This window comes from Arctopsyche grandis, chromosome 11, assembly GCF_051622035.1.
Source record: "Arctopsyche grandis isolate Sample6627 chromosome 11, ASM5162203v2, whole genome shotgun sequence".
In the NCBI taxonomy this organism is placed as follows: domain Eukaryota; kingdom Metazoa; phylum Arthropoda; class Insecta; order Trichoptera; family Hydropsychidae; genus Arctopsyche; species Arctopsyche grandis.
This window is the reverse complement of record NC_135365.1, coordinates 14,787,207-14,801,935: the sequence shown is the minus strand read 5'-3', so window position 1 is coordinate 14,801,935 and position 14,729 is coordinate 14,787,207. Positions and strand designations below refer to the sequence as shown.

The window sequence follows — 14,729 nt, the reverse complement described above, 5'->3', positions numbered from 1 at the left end:
TTGCACATTTAATTTTAAAATCATTGCGTTAAAATATCTAAAATTTGGAAAAAAGGTATGGTCGATTTTGAACGCTTTTAAAACGAAATGAAAATGCAGCAACTGTCAGTTCGGCAGAAATGATAGCTACTTGATTCATCAACGTGACATTTGTGCATCATTTTGTCTGTAGACATGGAAGGGGAGGTGGCGGGTGGCGGTTCTGAGCTGAAGCTGGAGTTGGAGCGTCATGCTTCCTATTTATCTGTATACGGTACTGATAAAGATGACTACGACTTCTGCAAGACAGAATTCCTGCGCATGTCCGGCATGTATTGGGGCCTCACAGCGCTCGAGCTCATGGCTAAATCGTCTCGGTACACTTATTATCTTGAGATATGTACTCTTAATAAATCACTTTATACAACAATGTTGAACCGTATGTATGATTCTACAGAGTTCCACGTGAAGAAATCTTGGAATTTATTAAATCTTGTCAAGACAAAGAAAGTGGTGGCATATCAGCCAGTGTTGGTCACGATCCCCACATACTATACACTCTCAGCGCCGTTCAAATACTTAGTATGTATGATAAAATAGATGTCATTGATGTCGAAGGTGTTATAAAGTATATAACCTCACTTCAATTGGAAGATGGCAGCTTTATGGGTATTCATTTTTTTTTATATGATTATATTTGCTAGTATCAGTTCCTCAATTTTTTTAATATAGTATTTACTTCTTTACCATACATATTTTAAGAATATATTATTATAGTTTTACACCAATCATAATTAAAATTGATTTATGTAAATTTAAAAAATATATATTGTTATACAGGTGATAAGTGGGGCGAAGTAGATACTCGGTTTTCGTTTTGTGCTGTACTTTGTCTTTCCTTACTGCACCGGCTAGATGCTATCAATGTTGGACGAGCTGTCGAATTTGTTTTGAGTTGTATGAATTTCGATGGTGGTTTTGGGTCACGTCCTGGCTCAGAAAGTCATGCTGGTTTGTGTCATTTTGAAAATAACTTTTTGGTGTTTGTATTATAATTATAATTTTTATACTTAAATTCCATATTACATATTAAATTATATTTTCAGGTCTTATATATTGCTGTGTAGGCTTCCTTTCAGTATGTGGACGATTGGATGCTTTACGAGCCGATGAGTTAGGCTGGTGGCTGTGCGAGAGACAATTACCTAATGGGGGTTTAAATGGACGTCCAGAAAAACTTCCAGATTTGTGCTATTCCTGGTTATTTTTATATATTTTTTTTTAGATTTCGTATCTTTATATCAGTTTTTAAAATTATTTATTATTTTTTGCAGGTGGGTATTGGCTTCTCTTTCCATGATGAACCGTATACACTGGGTAGATAAAGCAGCATTAGAAAAATTCATTCTGGCTTGTCAAGATTCTGAAAATGGTGGTTTCAGCGATCGGCCAGGAGATATGACTGACCCATTTCATACATTGTTTGGATTGGCTGGCCTATCGCTTTTAGGCAACACTCAAATCAAACCAATCAATCCAACATACTGCATGCCTCAAGAAACAATCACAAGACTGAAACTTGAACCTCAATTGTTAGCTTTATAAAATAGATTTAGAAATCAATTTTCATTGTGATCAATCTTTTTTCAAGTGTACCTTTTTTGTTGTTTCACGTGGCTTTATTTAATATTGATAATGGTGATAACAATAAATCTATTTGTTCAAATCACATATACGTGTATTATTATTAGCTTACATATATTCTGTAATTTACTTATGTTTGTTTGTTTTTTAAAGGTTTTACAAGGTGGTTCATTTTTTTTTGTTAGTTAAAAATGTGATAATTATTATACGTTTTTTAAGGAAAATTATATATGCAATGCGCTAATAGAAAATTGTTTTATTCCCCGATCGCCATCACACCTGTAAAAGGGGTGTATTATTCCCTTCGAAGTCTCCATCATTGTATCCAATAAAGGTTTTTTTACAATTTTTGACCCCTGATACACCAACAATGTACACGAATTTGTTTCCTATACATGACAAACCCACCCAATAGATTAGTAAAATACGAATTATTTAGGTAACGTTGCTTTACTGGAATTCATGATATCGTAGCGGTATTTAGATTTTGATATACTAATTATAATATAATAACATTGATCAAAACAAAAAATCACGTGTTTTACTTACCAGAGCGGAGTAAATAAATCTTTACTAAATTTAACACACTGAGTTTAAGAAATATTAGCGTTTAAAACAAAATGTGACATTTCTATAGATTTTGCAGTCTTTATTTAGAAATCTATTATTGCTATGCTAAAATTAAGTATTGGAATTGGTTAAATATAAAACTGGTCTAGAAATTCATGATAACTCGAGAAGAAATCTGTAAAATAATATATATTTTTGACATTTAAAATTCGCTAGATAATTAATTATACGTATTTTAAAGCATTAAAAAATCTTACAAAATAGAAAAAACATCTGAATATTGATTCCAATAGCAACTCTTGGCACAGCAATACTAGATCTTGAATTAAAATTGCAAAAGCCAAAATTCTGTTAAAATTTCCCATTTTTTGAACGCTCATATCTCTTAAACGAGAGCAAGCTAATACAAAGCATTGTAATATTCGAATTTAGTGTTAGTAATTTGGTCAAACTTAGTTATGATTAATTAGTCTCTGCTCCGGTAATTTTTTTTTGTTGCTCAGTGTAATTAGAATTTTTTAAAATACACATCTGAAAATAGCTGTCCGCTAGATAATTTTCTTTATATTTAGAGCACTGGTAGGCTTACTATGAAATAAACGTAATGGTGTGTAGGCGGGGTACATGTGTGTTGACCGTATCCCGGCCTAACGAAACACTGTTGTGCTAGTTTTATAAAGTTTTATTGTTTGCCTATGGTTGTACAAAGGTATTATATTTGTGGGCAAAAGTATGTCGTTCAGCGGTCTCTGGATATGGTAGAGTGTCGCTGGCTCGGCATTCAGCTATGTTCAGAAGGTCTCTGGATGCGGCAGTGTGTTGCTGGCTCGTTGTTCGGCTATGTTCGGAAGGTCTCTGGATACGGCAGTGTGTTGCTGGCTCGTCCGGCTGGTTGATCTTCCAAGTCCGCGTAGTGTAGTGGTGGCTGGTCAGGAGCTGTATGTCGACTGGTCTGCTGTTGTGTGTCGACGCTTACTGCTGTGGGTCGACTGGTCTGGTGCTGTGTGTCGACGCTTGCTGTTGTGGGTCGACTGGCGTTGTTTGGGTTGTACCTCCTTTTATAGTGTTTCTGGAATCACCTGACCGATGGTGGTGGTTTGTTGATGCGTAAGCGAGGAATTTGCTTTTTGTCGAGGGGTAGAATTTTCTGGAATGATTGGCGCCGTTCCGCTCGATGTAGTTTAATGGTGGCGGCGTGTTTCGACCGTTTTGGTTCCACTCGACTGGTAGGGGCGTTCCGCTTGAGTTTAATATAATGACTGCAGGTGTGCGTCGTCTGGGTTTCGTTCCGCTTGTTTACGTGTGTGAGTTCTGCAAGGAATGTGGTTTGTTGTTGCGGAATATTCTCGAATGTTTCGATGACGATGACGATGACGAGATTCCTACATGTGTTTGATTCTTTAGACATACGTATATTTACCGTTTATGTAATGATTCCCTATCTGAATGAATACAAAAAAGGAAAAGTATGGTTGAGGTACAATATTCTAATGTATTCTAATATTATTCTTAAAACTGTATAAAGTGGGTATGGATTTAAGTAGGTATGGAAACTTCGATCTTGGTAAAATGTAATTTTAAGGGGCATAAAACTTTTAGGAGTAATTAAATTTGTTTGCGCAATCAACTTTATATAAATCTTTCCATTGAGTACAATTTTAAATATTATAAAAATTAAGACAATATGTAGAACTTGTTTGATGAATTCATAAGATAAAAATGTTGGATGAGTAATTACTAAATTCATTCAAACACATTATAAACCCTTTTTCTGAAAGCTACTTTGAAATTATGTTGCTATGGCCAAAACTTCATAGATTGACAGGTGTCATTTAAATTTTGTTGGTTAGTTTTAAGTGGAACCGCCAAAAGTGAAAAATTTATAAATAATAAATGAATTTTCAATTCCAATTCGCATCTACAATTATTGTATTTATATATACAATTTTGGTTTATTGTTTTAAGTTTTATCTCGTTTTAATTTGTTACTATGAATATGTTAAACATTTATCTGAGGTTGAAAGCCCTGAAGTATACGACTATGTTATTGGTACTTTTTACTTTATTTTATTTATGTACTAAGGTTTCTTTAGCAATCGTATTGATACTTTTTTAAATTGTAGTTGGAAGCGGAACGGCTGGTTCCCTAATTGCTCATCATTTATCTGCTCACCACAATATCAAATTCCTTGTTTTGGAAGCTGGTGGCTATGGTGGCCCTTTATTAAATCCCCCGGCTCTTGGTCCACTCTTACAAGGAACATCCTATGATTGGCAATATGAAACAATTACTCAATCTGATGCTTGTTTAGCCATGTCGGGAAAGGTAAGAAAGAACTCAACGCTTTAAATGTTCCGAATTTTATATCACAATATTCCCAAATAATATTAAATTTTCATAAATTTTAGTGTAAGTGGCCATCTGGAAAAATCGTCGGGGGTTCGGCCAAGTTAAACAATATGATATATATGCGAGGATACGTGGAAGAACTCGTTCCTTGGTTTAACGGGAAATACAGTGCAGCTCGATTAAACAGCTATTTAGATGAATTAGAAAAAACTGATATATCCAAAGAACCCTTAAATTTTAAAACATCATTACCAAATGCTGTGTTAGATGCTGCTAGAGAATTGGGTTTTAAAACGGATCATTCGAATGAATTAAAGTTGGGTTTTATGGAAACTATTGTGAGTCAACGAAATGGCGCTAGATGGTCTACTTCTCATCTCCTACAGCAGAATTTAAAAAATGGAAAAATCATATCAAATGCATTTGTACAAAAAATAGTCATGGATGTTGAAAATAAAAATGCAAAAGGAGTGCAATATGAAAAGTTTGGTAAAATTCGTTACATCGAACCAAAGAAGGGAGTGATTTTAGCAGCAGGAGCCATTGGCACACCAAAAATATTACTTTTATCTGGAATTGGACCTCAAGATCATCTTCAAAAATTGAAAATTCCAGTCGTTCAAGATTTACCAGTCGGTAAGAATTTAATGGACCACGTTACCACCGGACTTGACTTAATTTTACTATCGAAACCATTGGATTTTAATTTGGCAAACTTTAGCAGTCCGATTAGTGCATGGAATTATTTTATTAACGGTAAAGGTCCTTGGACGTCAGTCGGGTGTGAAGCTATAGCAATTTTAAACACCTGTAATATGAAATTGAAAGATCAAATTGAATATTGCATTAAAAAATCCAACTTACCTGATTTACAACTTATGATAATGCCTACAGGAATATCAGCCGATTCTGGCGTATACTTGAGAAAGACATTTGGCATTTCAGATATGACTTGGGATAATTATTTTCAAAAAATCATAAATATGAACGCCATATCAATACTCCCTGTTGTTTTGCACCCAAAAAGTGTGGGATTTATAAAGCTATACAGTTCAAATCCATCTGACTTACCAATAATACAACCAAATTACTTTTCGCATCCTGACGATGTTAAAGTTATTATAAATGGAATCAAATTGATAAAGCAATTGATTGATACGCCATCCATGAAAAAACTTGGCGCACGTTTGAATACCAATATATTACCCGGTTGTATTTATACAAAATTTGATACACCCGATTATTGGGAATGTTATATAAAGCATCTGACTTTGACCAGCTATCATCCTGCTGGCACTTGCCAAATGGGTGATCCTCTGAAAAATACAACTGTTGTGGATTTCAGTTTTAAAGTTAGTGGTATTAATAATTTGTATGTTGCCGATGCTTCTCTATTTCCAACAATGCCAAGTGGTAACATCAACACCGCCGTACTATTACTTGCAAAAATATTTTCTAATAATCTTCTAATTAATGAAATAAAATAAAAATGAAATTATATTTAATTTATTAAAAAACTTTTACGGGTTGCTCAATGCATCATTTTGATACTATTTACCATGTTTTGTGATTAATATTTTTGACATTTTTTATTTAGTTTTTATATTTTTTAAATATTGTTTTGATTTTTAAAACCATTATTAATTTACATGTAATAAAAAAAAATATGTTCATGATTTTGAAATCTCTTTTATTATAAATAAACCACTTCTAAATTTAAATACTGATACAATTATTTTGTGACTACATATTTTGAGCAAATTATGCTCAAATCTAAAATACATATATGCTATTTTTTTATACAGACAAACAATATTCAAATAGTTCACTCTTAAGTGAAATATTCAGTTTTATAAAATGTGCGTTTACAAAATAACTAAAACAACTACATATATGTATATGTATGTAGAATGTTTCTCAATGTAATGTATTCAAAATCCCATTTGTGCAATTTTAAAACACTTAATATTATTTACAATATTATACGCTGAATTAAAAAAATGATAAATTTGCATACACACATTCAATTTTTTTTAATTCTTACAGTATAATAAAATAATTTGAACATAGTAAAATAGTTACCATTTTTCATATGACTATATATATAAATTATTAAATATATATTAACTATGACTAGCGTCTTCACAACACACTCAAGTACATATCAAATACACAACAATTGGACGGAAAATGTTATTATATCTTCACAATTATGAAAATATTCTATGACAGTAAATAGGCACGCTTAATGTGATCACTAATAGATAGCAGTGTATAATAAGGCAAATAATTTTTATTACATCTGTGAAAAACTAAGTTTTTTAAAATATAATATATGTACATATGTAGGTACATATATAAAAAGTGACTATGAATAATTTTATATTTGTATAATTCACTTTGTTACTGAAAAAAAAATCTTCCCAGGGAATTTAAGATCAACAGTTTTATTTATTTTTCTAATAGAATATTCTGAAAATGCAATTTTAATGGTAATAATTTATAATTTACGGTTAATTCAGGCATTTACTTCATTTCCTGGAACTGACTATTAAATATTGCCAAATATTTCGTTTTATATTGATTACATTCGTATATTTTTGGATATACTTTTCAGCCATGTGATACATACATATTTATATATTATGTCGGCATAGTTATAATTTTTCGAATGATTTCTTATGCTTATAAATTTAATACTGCTTATTATAAAATAATATTTAGTACGTATGTATAGTAAATTTTTCAATTTGATCCAAAATATTTAAACTTATTTGTAAATTGAATTGCATTAATCTCATTTTGTGATTAACATAATACTTTTGAACATTTTGTTTTAATGAATACTATGTTTTTGATAATTTTATATGTATAGGTATATACATATGATTTTATAATACTAAAGTTTTTTATTTGAGCTTGATTGATAATCACGATGAGCTTTTTTCCAATTAAGACCATATTAGCTTTTGTAATTGAACCCTGCAGAAATATACTGATAAAAATAATAATGTTTTTCTAATTTTGTGATTAGATAAAACACATTTGATTATAAATGTTACACACATTATCATAAATTCAAATATTTTTTCCTTAAAGTGTAAATTTTTCACATAAGCATTTAAGTGCAAAAAATTATATTTTCTACATCTCTTATACCACCAAAAAACCAATATTTCTCAAATTGCTTCTAAAACTAGATAAAACATATTTATATTTGAATATGTAAATATAAGTATGTTATTTTTATAAAAATGGGAATTTAAAATCTTTTTTGAACTTAAAGACAACCATCAAGATTCAAATTCTTATGTTTTTCATAAAAATTAAATTCGCATAATTGTAACAATCGAACATTATTAAAAACCACACTAAAACAATAGTTTCACATTATGGTTGTGTTCTACATATTTATAGGACGGACATTTTTGAGCAAAAGTGTTCAATATACATGTGTAAATAATCTTTATCTTACATTTACTAAAATTGCAATACTTTTTGTGTAAACACAAGTACTATATAATAAGCATTTTCATTTATGCGTTTACAAAACAAAGTTTTTTTTAAATATTCACAGTTATAAAGAAAATATTTTCGATCCATTGAATCTCAATCTAGTATAGGTAGTTTTGAAATGTTTATAAAAATTAAAAAATACAAATAAACGGTTCCACTTACGATTACATTATAAAATTGAAAACGTATACAATGTAATGAAACCCATTTTATTCCGAAATTCAAGAGAACTTACTACTGTCAATGTGAAAATGGCAATTTTCACTTTAAATAAGAATCAAATAAAGAATCTGTTAGTTCTGGTTGAAGATCCTCCCAAGGGGTTGACATCAAAAGTGCACCAAGCTCTTCTTCCGCAGCCACCGGCTCCACAATCACGTTTGGCCCAAAATCGGTCTCCATGGGATTGGAAAGTACCATGTCCAGGCCATCAAGGCTGAAATCTGGTAGCTGACTAGACATATCGCTTATAGAGTCGCTTGCTTGTTTCGCCCTCTCGAAACTATCATCATAAGGACCAGTCTGTTGTAGTATATGTATTTCTACAGACCCAACTTTTTCGCTTTGTTTGTCTTCATTTTTAGCCTTTTGTTTTTTGGATGGTCTTGAAACTCTCTTACATCGCCTCGAGTCTTGAAGTCTTGCTAATTCTAATTTCCAAAACCCACCTTTACCTGGCTCCTGCTTTGATCTGGCCACTTTAACGAATACTTTGTTCAACGATAGGTTGTGCCTTATGGAATTCTGTAATAAAATGTTTGTGAAAGTAAAGTATTTGTTTTATGATTTGGAAAGCAATATAATTTTATATATGCATGGTAATAAAGAAGAGAAAAAAGGAAAGTATGACAAATGTGGTTGATGTAATGGTGATAGTAAAGAAAGTTAGAAGAACAGACGATAGATGGACGAAACAAGTGCTCGAATGGTACCCGAGAGAATATAAGCCAGCAGTATGGCTCAGTGGTTGCGTTTAAGTTTAGCACCAAGAGGTTACCGGGTTCGATCTCGTGCTAGTCATTAATACTGCTGGTCAAACTTGGATATTTGTGACTCCAAGTCGATCGTTTCTTATGAGAGTTTGCCAATTTATCTGATTTCATTGTTGAAACGGTTCCTACATAAAATTGGCAAAAATTATCCTACCCGCTGTCACAAATATCTGAATTTGATTTATGTACATACAATATATAAAAATTTATGTACAAGTCTAAATCCATAGATTTCTCTATGGATTAATTAATTGTTAATTTCGTGTTCTCCAGCCTCTCGAAATACAGCGATTTATGTAATAGAAATGCTGCAATGTTTGTAATTAATTGCCTAGAAAGGCGCATTGGTATTTATCTATGTAAAAATAAAATAAAAATAAAAGGGTGCAAGGAAGGTCACAGGAGAGATAGGTAGATGAAATTATAAAAAAATGTGTGGAATGAGATGGATGAGAGTTGCTCAAAACAGAGACGAATGGAAGTGTGCTGGAGAGGCCTTCATCCAGCTGTCGATGGCGAATGACTGTGAATGATGATGATGGTGACATATGTTTATATATATTATAAAAAAAATACTAAATTGGGCTAAATTCTAATATTGAGAAAAATGCATATGCTGCATAAACCTAAGATTATAAGACACTTTTTTATATAAAATTTTGATTTTAAATTGAGGGACATCAGCACTGAAACAGTACCAGGGGGAGATTGGTACGTACTGATGTAGCTGACTGCGATGAGGGGCGATTGTCTAATCACTTTCGTCACCCGATTTTGTACTGCAAAAATTGGAGGAATCCGATTAATGATCTTTCACGTCAAATAATCAATATCAAAGTAGTTAAATATTAAGAAACCTTAGAATAATTTAACAGTCGTTAAAATTAAATAAATAAGGTGCGCGATGAAAGTGTTTACTGATTCTATCAATCGACAAACAAATAAAATAGGGTTATTCGATTGCGTTTCACCCACGAAATTTCACAAACTTTTCCCCCTTTTTGTAAGCCCCTTACTGTATCGACAAACACACGCAAACACTTTTTTCTCAGAATAATGACAAAATCTGGGGTTTGGTGCAAACGATCGAAAAGCGCCAGACAGATTGAACCACAGATTAACTGGATGGCTGCTTTAAACGCAATTATCGACTTCACGAATGATATATTGCACATCAGATGACGAGTAACCTTTCGATGTGCACAGATGCAATTATTAAAATGGTACGAATTTTTAATAATTTAATAAGGAAAAATTCGGAACTAAAGTATCGGGTAGATTTCACTTAGTGTAAGTGCGAGCAGTGCGCACGCATAAGGTACACGTGTCGTTAATCTGTGGTTCAGTCTGTCTGGCGCTTTTCGATCGTTTGCACCGCATTGCAAAATCTGACGTGGCACAACGTAATCCTTACTGCAGTAAAAATATAACTATTATTCAAATTTTAAATTAAAAGCGTTGAATGTGGTCATTGGACTATTAAATGAATTTATAATAACAAAGGGAGTGAAAAATTAGATTTCAATACCTGCCACGTTGGATCAGCAGTTCTGTAATATTTAAAATTCTCCCTGATCCAACTGTAAATAGACGAGAGGGTCATCTTATTGCCGTTATACCTCATCGCCAAACAGATGAGGGAACAATAAGAATACGGAGGTTTCTTCTCGCTATCTCCCTGGTAGTCGTCGACGTTCTCCAAAAAGTCTTCCTGGCACTTGAGTATCGTCTGCTTGAATTTGTGCAATCTCACGTTCTGGATGAGCGGCTTGGGTGAAGGCTTCGGCGAGATCGATAGCGATGGCACCGGCAATATATTAGTGATGTTCTGAAGCCAATTCAAATTGGTCAGGTCTGTCTCCCCTGAGCTGTAATCCCCATTATAAGAGTCAGTGCTGCTGCAGTCGTTTGACGAAGGCAATTGCGTGTCATTCAGATCGGATAATGGGTAATCATCTATGCACGCTTGATTGTCTCCATAGTCTGTGAAGCTGCCGTCAGCTTCGACCTCTTCAATTATCGTCGTTTCTGTATCGTATATGTGAAGTTCTGGCACTACGTATTGGATTTCGATGGTGTGTGACGATTCTGGAACCAAGTGAACTGATAGTTCCATTTGCTCTGGATCAACTGCTCCATCTTCGAGCAGTTCACCAGAAACGGGCGACGAGTTTGACGTGATCAACATTGTTGGAGCTCTATTTCATCTAAATACAAAAATAAAACAACGTTTTGAATTTTGTCCGATTACAATGCTACCCATCAATATATTAATAACGATCAACTATTGATACAATTTATTTGATAAGCACTGGTTAAAACTAGTTCTATAGTATATATAATACAATGTGCTTAAAATCTCATTATTTTATGTTATATAAAGTTGAAATTTAAGATTTCTCACACAATTTTGCGAGTTCAATAGAAAGAAACTTTTGTGCGATTTCACGAAAACGTAAATTGATGCGAACCAGAGATGATTAACAAATAATCTTTTTCAGATGTCGGTGTTGCATACCAATTGATTAACCCTTAAAGGGATTTCCATCGGAAAAATTCTGCTGTGGTTATAAATTCAGAAATTCCCGTGTAAACCAGTCTTTATAAACGTTGACAAATGAATGACACGGATTACACGACCCATGTTCAATGCATTTTTTTTCAATGCTACCTGGAAAGTATTCTTGTTTACTTTGTACATGCTCAAAACGTACAACGGCTATCGGCGTTTTTCAGGCCTATAGAGTCGTTGGAAAAACGCCGATCGGCGTTGGTCAGCATTCAAAGGGTTAAAGTAATTTTCCGGATTTGACTTTTGAATGGTGCAACGTAATTTGTAGAAATTGAAAGATATTTCCAAGGATAAATAAAAACAATGCTGAAATTTCGTCCTGTAAAAATCGCTACATAAATTTTCTATGACGTCATTTTCAAAAGTGGAACTTCGAAAAAGGGACTAATGATAGAACTAATTGAAGTTTTTACACTGGAAAGTGGGATCAATTTCGAAGAAAACTGAATCATTTCCAATAAGGGCAATTCTAGAACAGTCCCAAAAGATCTTCTCCGACGATTACACGTATTGAGATAATTTAAATACTAATAATAATGAAATCTAAATAAGTCATAATTCATAATGATACCACTGTTTCATTAAATGTAAGAATCGAATAAACCACAGACCCTTAACAAAAGCATTGTATGCGCGCACAACGAACAATTGCGAAAATGACGCACGACTCGACAGATCCATCAGAATGACCACCGGACAGTTTTCCCCAAACCATTTTTTCCGAATTTGGAATAACCTTAATAACGATAAGAGGCCACGTAATAATTAGAGGGTGGTTTTCCTAGCTGTGGTGGACGTAACGAGCTACTTGCGAAAATGACGCACTGACCCAGGAGAATGACTACCGGTCAGTTTTTCCCACGCCGGCTTTTCAAAATTGTCCCAAGGGGACTTGAGGAAATTGGGGAAAGCCACGTATAATAGAGGGAGGTTTTACCTTGCTTTGGTGGCTGTTAGATGTGGTGTTGGAGCGCTTGCGGGCAAAGCACTGGACCCAATCGATCGTCTGGGCGGACAGTGTGACGCGACCGCTGACCAACCCCCTAGACTCAAACCAGCCGCCCACTCCCACCGCCCCCTACGACCGGGCGGTTGCCCGCCCCTGTTCTGTTTCAAACCACACGGAATGGTGGCCACGTTCGTAGTGGCAGGGGTTGTTCGTACGTTTGATTGTTGAGGCACGCGGCAGGTGCTCGCCGCCCCGCACAGGTGCTACACCATATACCCGCAGATCGATATTCCCTCTTTATATTTTTTTAAATAAAGAAGCCGAGCGTATGGGGGAGGGTAGGGCTACTCCCACTACTCAGATAAGGGCCTCGTGAACTTCTCCCCCACCCGCTGAAGGGAAGACGCTTTTGAAGCGTGACGCCTAGCTGTCGATACGCAATCGTGTTCCCGCCAAACTGTACTTCACGTCCGCTTGTTTACATTCGCTACCATTAAGGTTGTTACCCTCTTGGTGTGTGTCTGGCTGTGTGTATATGATATTTGCGTAGGGGTGCGTTTTTAGAAGTGACGTTATACTTGCGGGACAAAGCGGATGGGGAGTTGTTCTACTCCCCAATGGTGGATGTATTAAAAATATATTCACCTGTAATCCATTTAATGCATTATGATGACTATGAATATGCTCTCTGCTGTCGTTTGTAATTTCATTTCGGGTCGAACATGGCCATTCAATTTTAAGTTTCCTGAAACTTATTTACGTACAACCAATTCAATACATTAGATCAGTGGTTCTTAGCTTGGGTTCGATCGAACCCCATGGGTTCGGTGAGTTAATCTCAGGGGTTTGGCGGAAATTCAGCAGAGGCAGGTTCAACAGCAACTCTTCAGAACAACAACGCTCTCAACGTTTTGGTGTCAACAAATGGTAACGTACCCTGTTATTGCTAAGAAAGCTCTGGAGATTTTCATACCGTTTGTTACATCATATATTTGCGAGCAATCCTTTTCGAGGATGCTGGACATAAAAACGAAGAAAAGGAACATACTTTGTTGCGAAAATAACATGAGAGTGGCACTTGCCAAGGTGAACTGATCTCTGAAAGGCAACAGCAGAAGTCACACTGATTTGCAGTAAATATTTATTATTATGTTTTTGTGTGAAAATCATGTATTGATAGTTTTGTTCTTTGAACACAGTGATGTTGATGTACGGTTCATTTTGTGCACCAGTAAAATATATATGTTTTGAATTTGAAAAAAATCACATTTTATTTTTCCAAGGGTTCGGTGAATGCGCATATGATACTGATGGGGTTCAGTACATCCAACGAGGTTAAGAACCACTGCATTAGATCCATTTAAGTTTTATTTTTACAAGCCTATGTTTCACTTCGATATTTGTAATTGATTTCTATAAAGTATAAAGTTTCATTGTAATCTAAACTAAGATCTAATATCACTATCCATGCTGATTTTATTTTGTAATAACTGAATTGTCCGGCGTTGTTCGGACGCTTGAATTTTGAGTGGAAAAAAAATTCTAAGAATATTACATATGTATACGCAGCGCACTCTTTGACCTCTTCTAAAAACATTGATATGAGATAGTATTAATTTTTTTTTCAATTTTCAATTAAAAATTGTAGGTTTGCTAGCAGATATAAAAAAAAAATTGAATACTAAAAAAAATTGTTTATGCAAATACTTTGTTTCTTTACAAATTTAAAATTTATTACTTATTTATTTAAATATCAAATGTGTTTTTTAAAAACAAATGAATAAATTTAAATTTAAAATTACTCACAAGAAAAAAACAAAAGCAAAGGCTTATACAAAATTATAAGCAAAAAAATAAACTACAAATCTCATATATAATTTCGAAAACTTTGTATGTATGTATGTATGTATGCATGTAAGGTTTGGGTGGTAGAATCCGCGACGTTAAACTTAATAAAAAAACAAACGAATATTCAAATAAATTTCAATAAAACAAAACTAATCAAATAAATTTAATAAAAATGTTTACTATGAGATTAGCCATGTATAATTGGTTTATATAACAAATACCGAGCGAAGCCGAGTAAAACCACTAGTATATAATTTTTGATAAAATATTCACTGTCAAAAAGTAAACCGTTTAAAATTGCGAATGGTT

The 14,729-nt window shown here is 33.7% G+C and overlaps 3 protein-coding genes across 3 annotated transcripts; 2 read left to right on the top strand and 1 right to left on the bottom strand.

The window, feature by feature from the left end:
- The first annotated feature begins 71 nt into the window (after positions 1–71).
- On the top strand, positions 72–1,870 carry RabGGTb (geranylgeranyl transferase type-2 subunit beta). The gene is made up of 5 exons (XM_077441005.1): positions 72–356; positions 437–648; positions 820–990; positions 1,086–1,239; positions 1,314–1,870. Exons 1-5 carry the CDS (start codon positions 175–177, stop codon positions 1,582–1,584), a joined length of 990 nt encoding a protein of 329 aa, XP_077297131.1. The 5' UTR covers positions 72–174; the 3' UTR covers positions 1,585–1,870.
- Positions 1,871–3,989: 2,119 nt separating this feature from the next.
- On the top strand, positions 3,990–6,224 carry LOC143918878 (glucose dehydrogenase [FAD, quinone]-like). The gene is made up of 3 exons (XM_077440968.1): positions 3,990–4,243; positions 4,317–4,519; positions 4,603–6,224. Exons 1-3 carry the CDS (start codon positions 4,087–4,089, stop codon positions 6,028–6,030), a joined length of 1,788 nt encoding a protein of 595 aa, XP_077297094.1. The 5' UTR covers positions 3,990–4,086; the 3' UTR covers positions 6,031–6,224.
- Positions 6,225–8,320: 2,096 nt separating this feature from the next.
- On the bottom strand, positions 8,321–11,239 carry LOC143919211 (uncharacterized). Its single transcript, XM_077441423.1, has 2 exons — positions 10,580–11,239; positions 8,321–8,803 (listed from the first exon to the last, which is right to left on the bottom strand). The coding sequence occupies exons 1-2, from the start codon at positions 11,237–11,239 to the stop codon at positions 8,321–8,323; spliced, it is 1,143 nt and encodes a 380-aa protein (XP_077297549.1).
- Between the last annotated feature and the right edge of the window lie 3,490 nt (positions 11,240–14,729).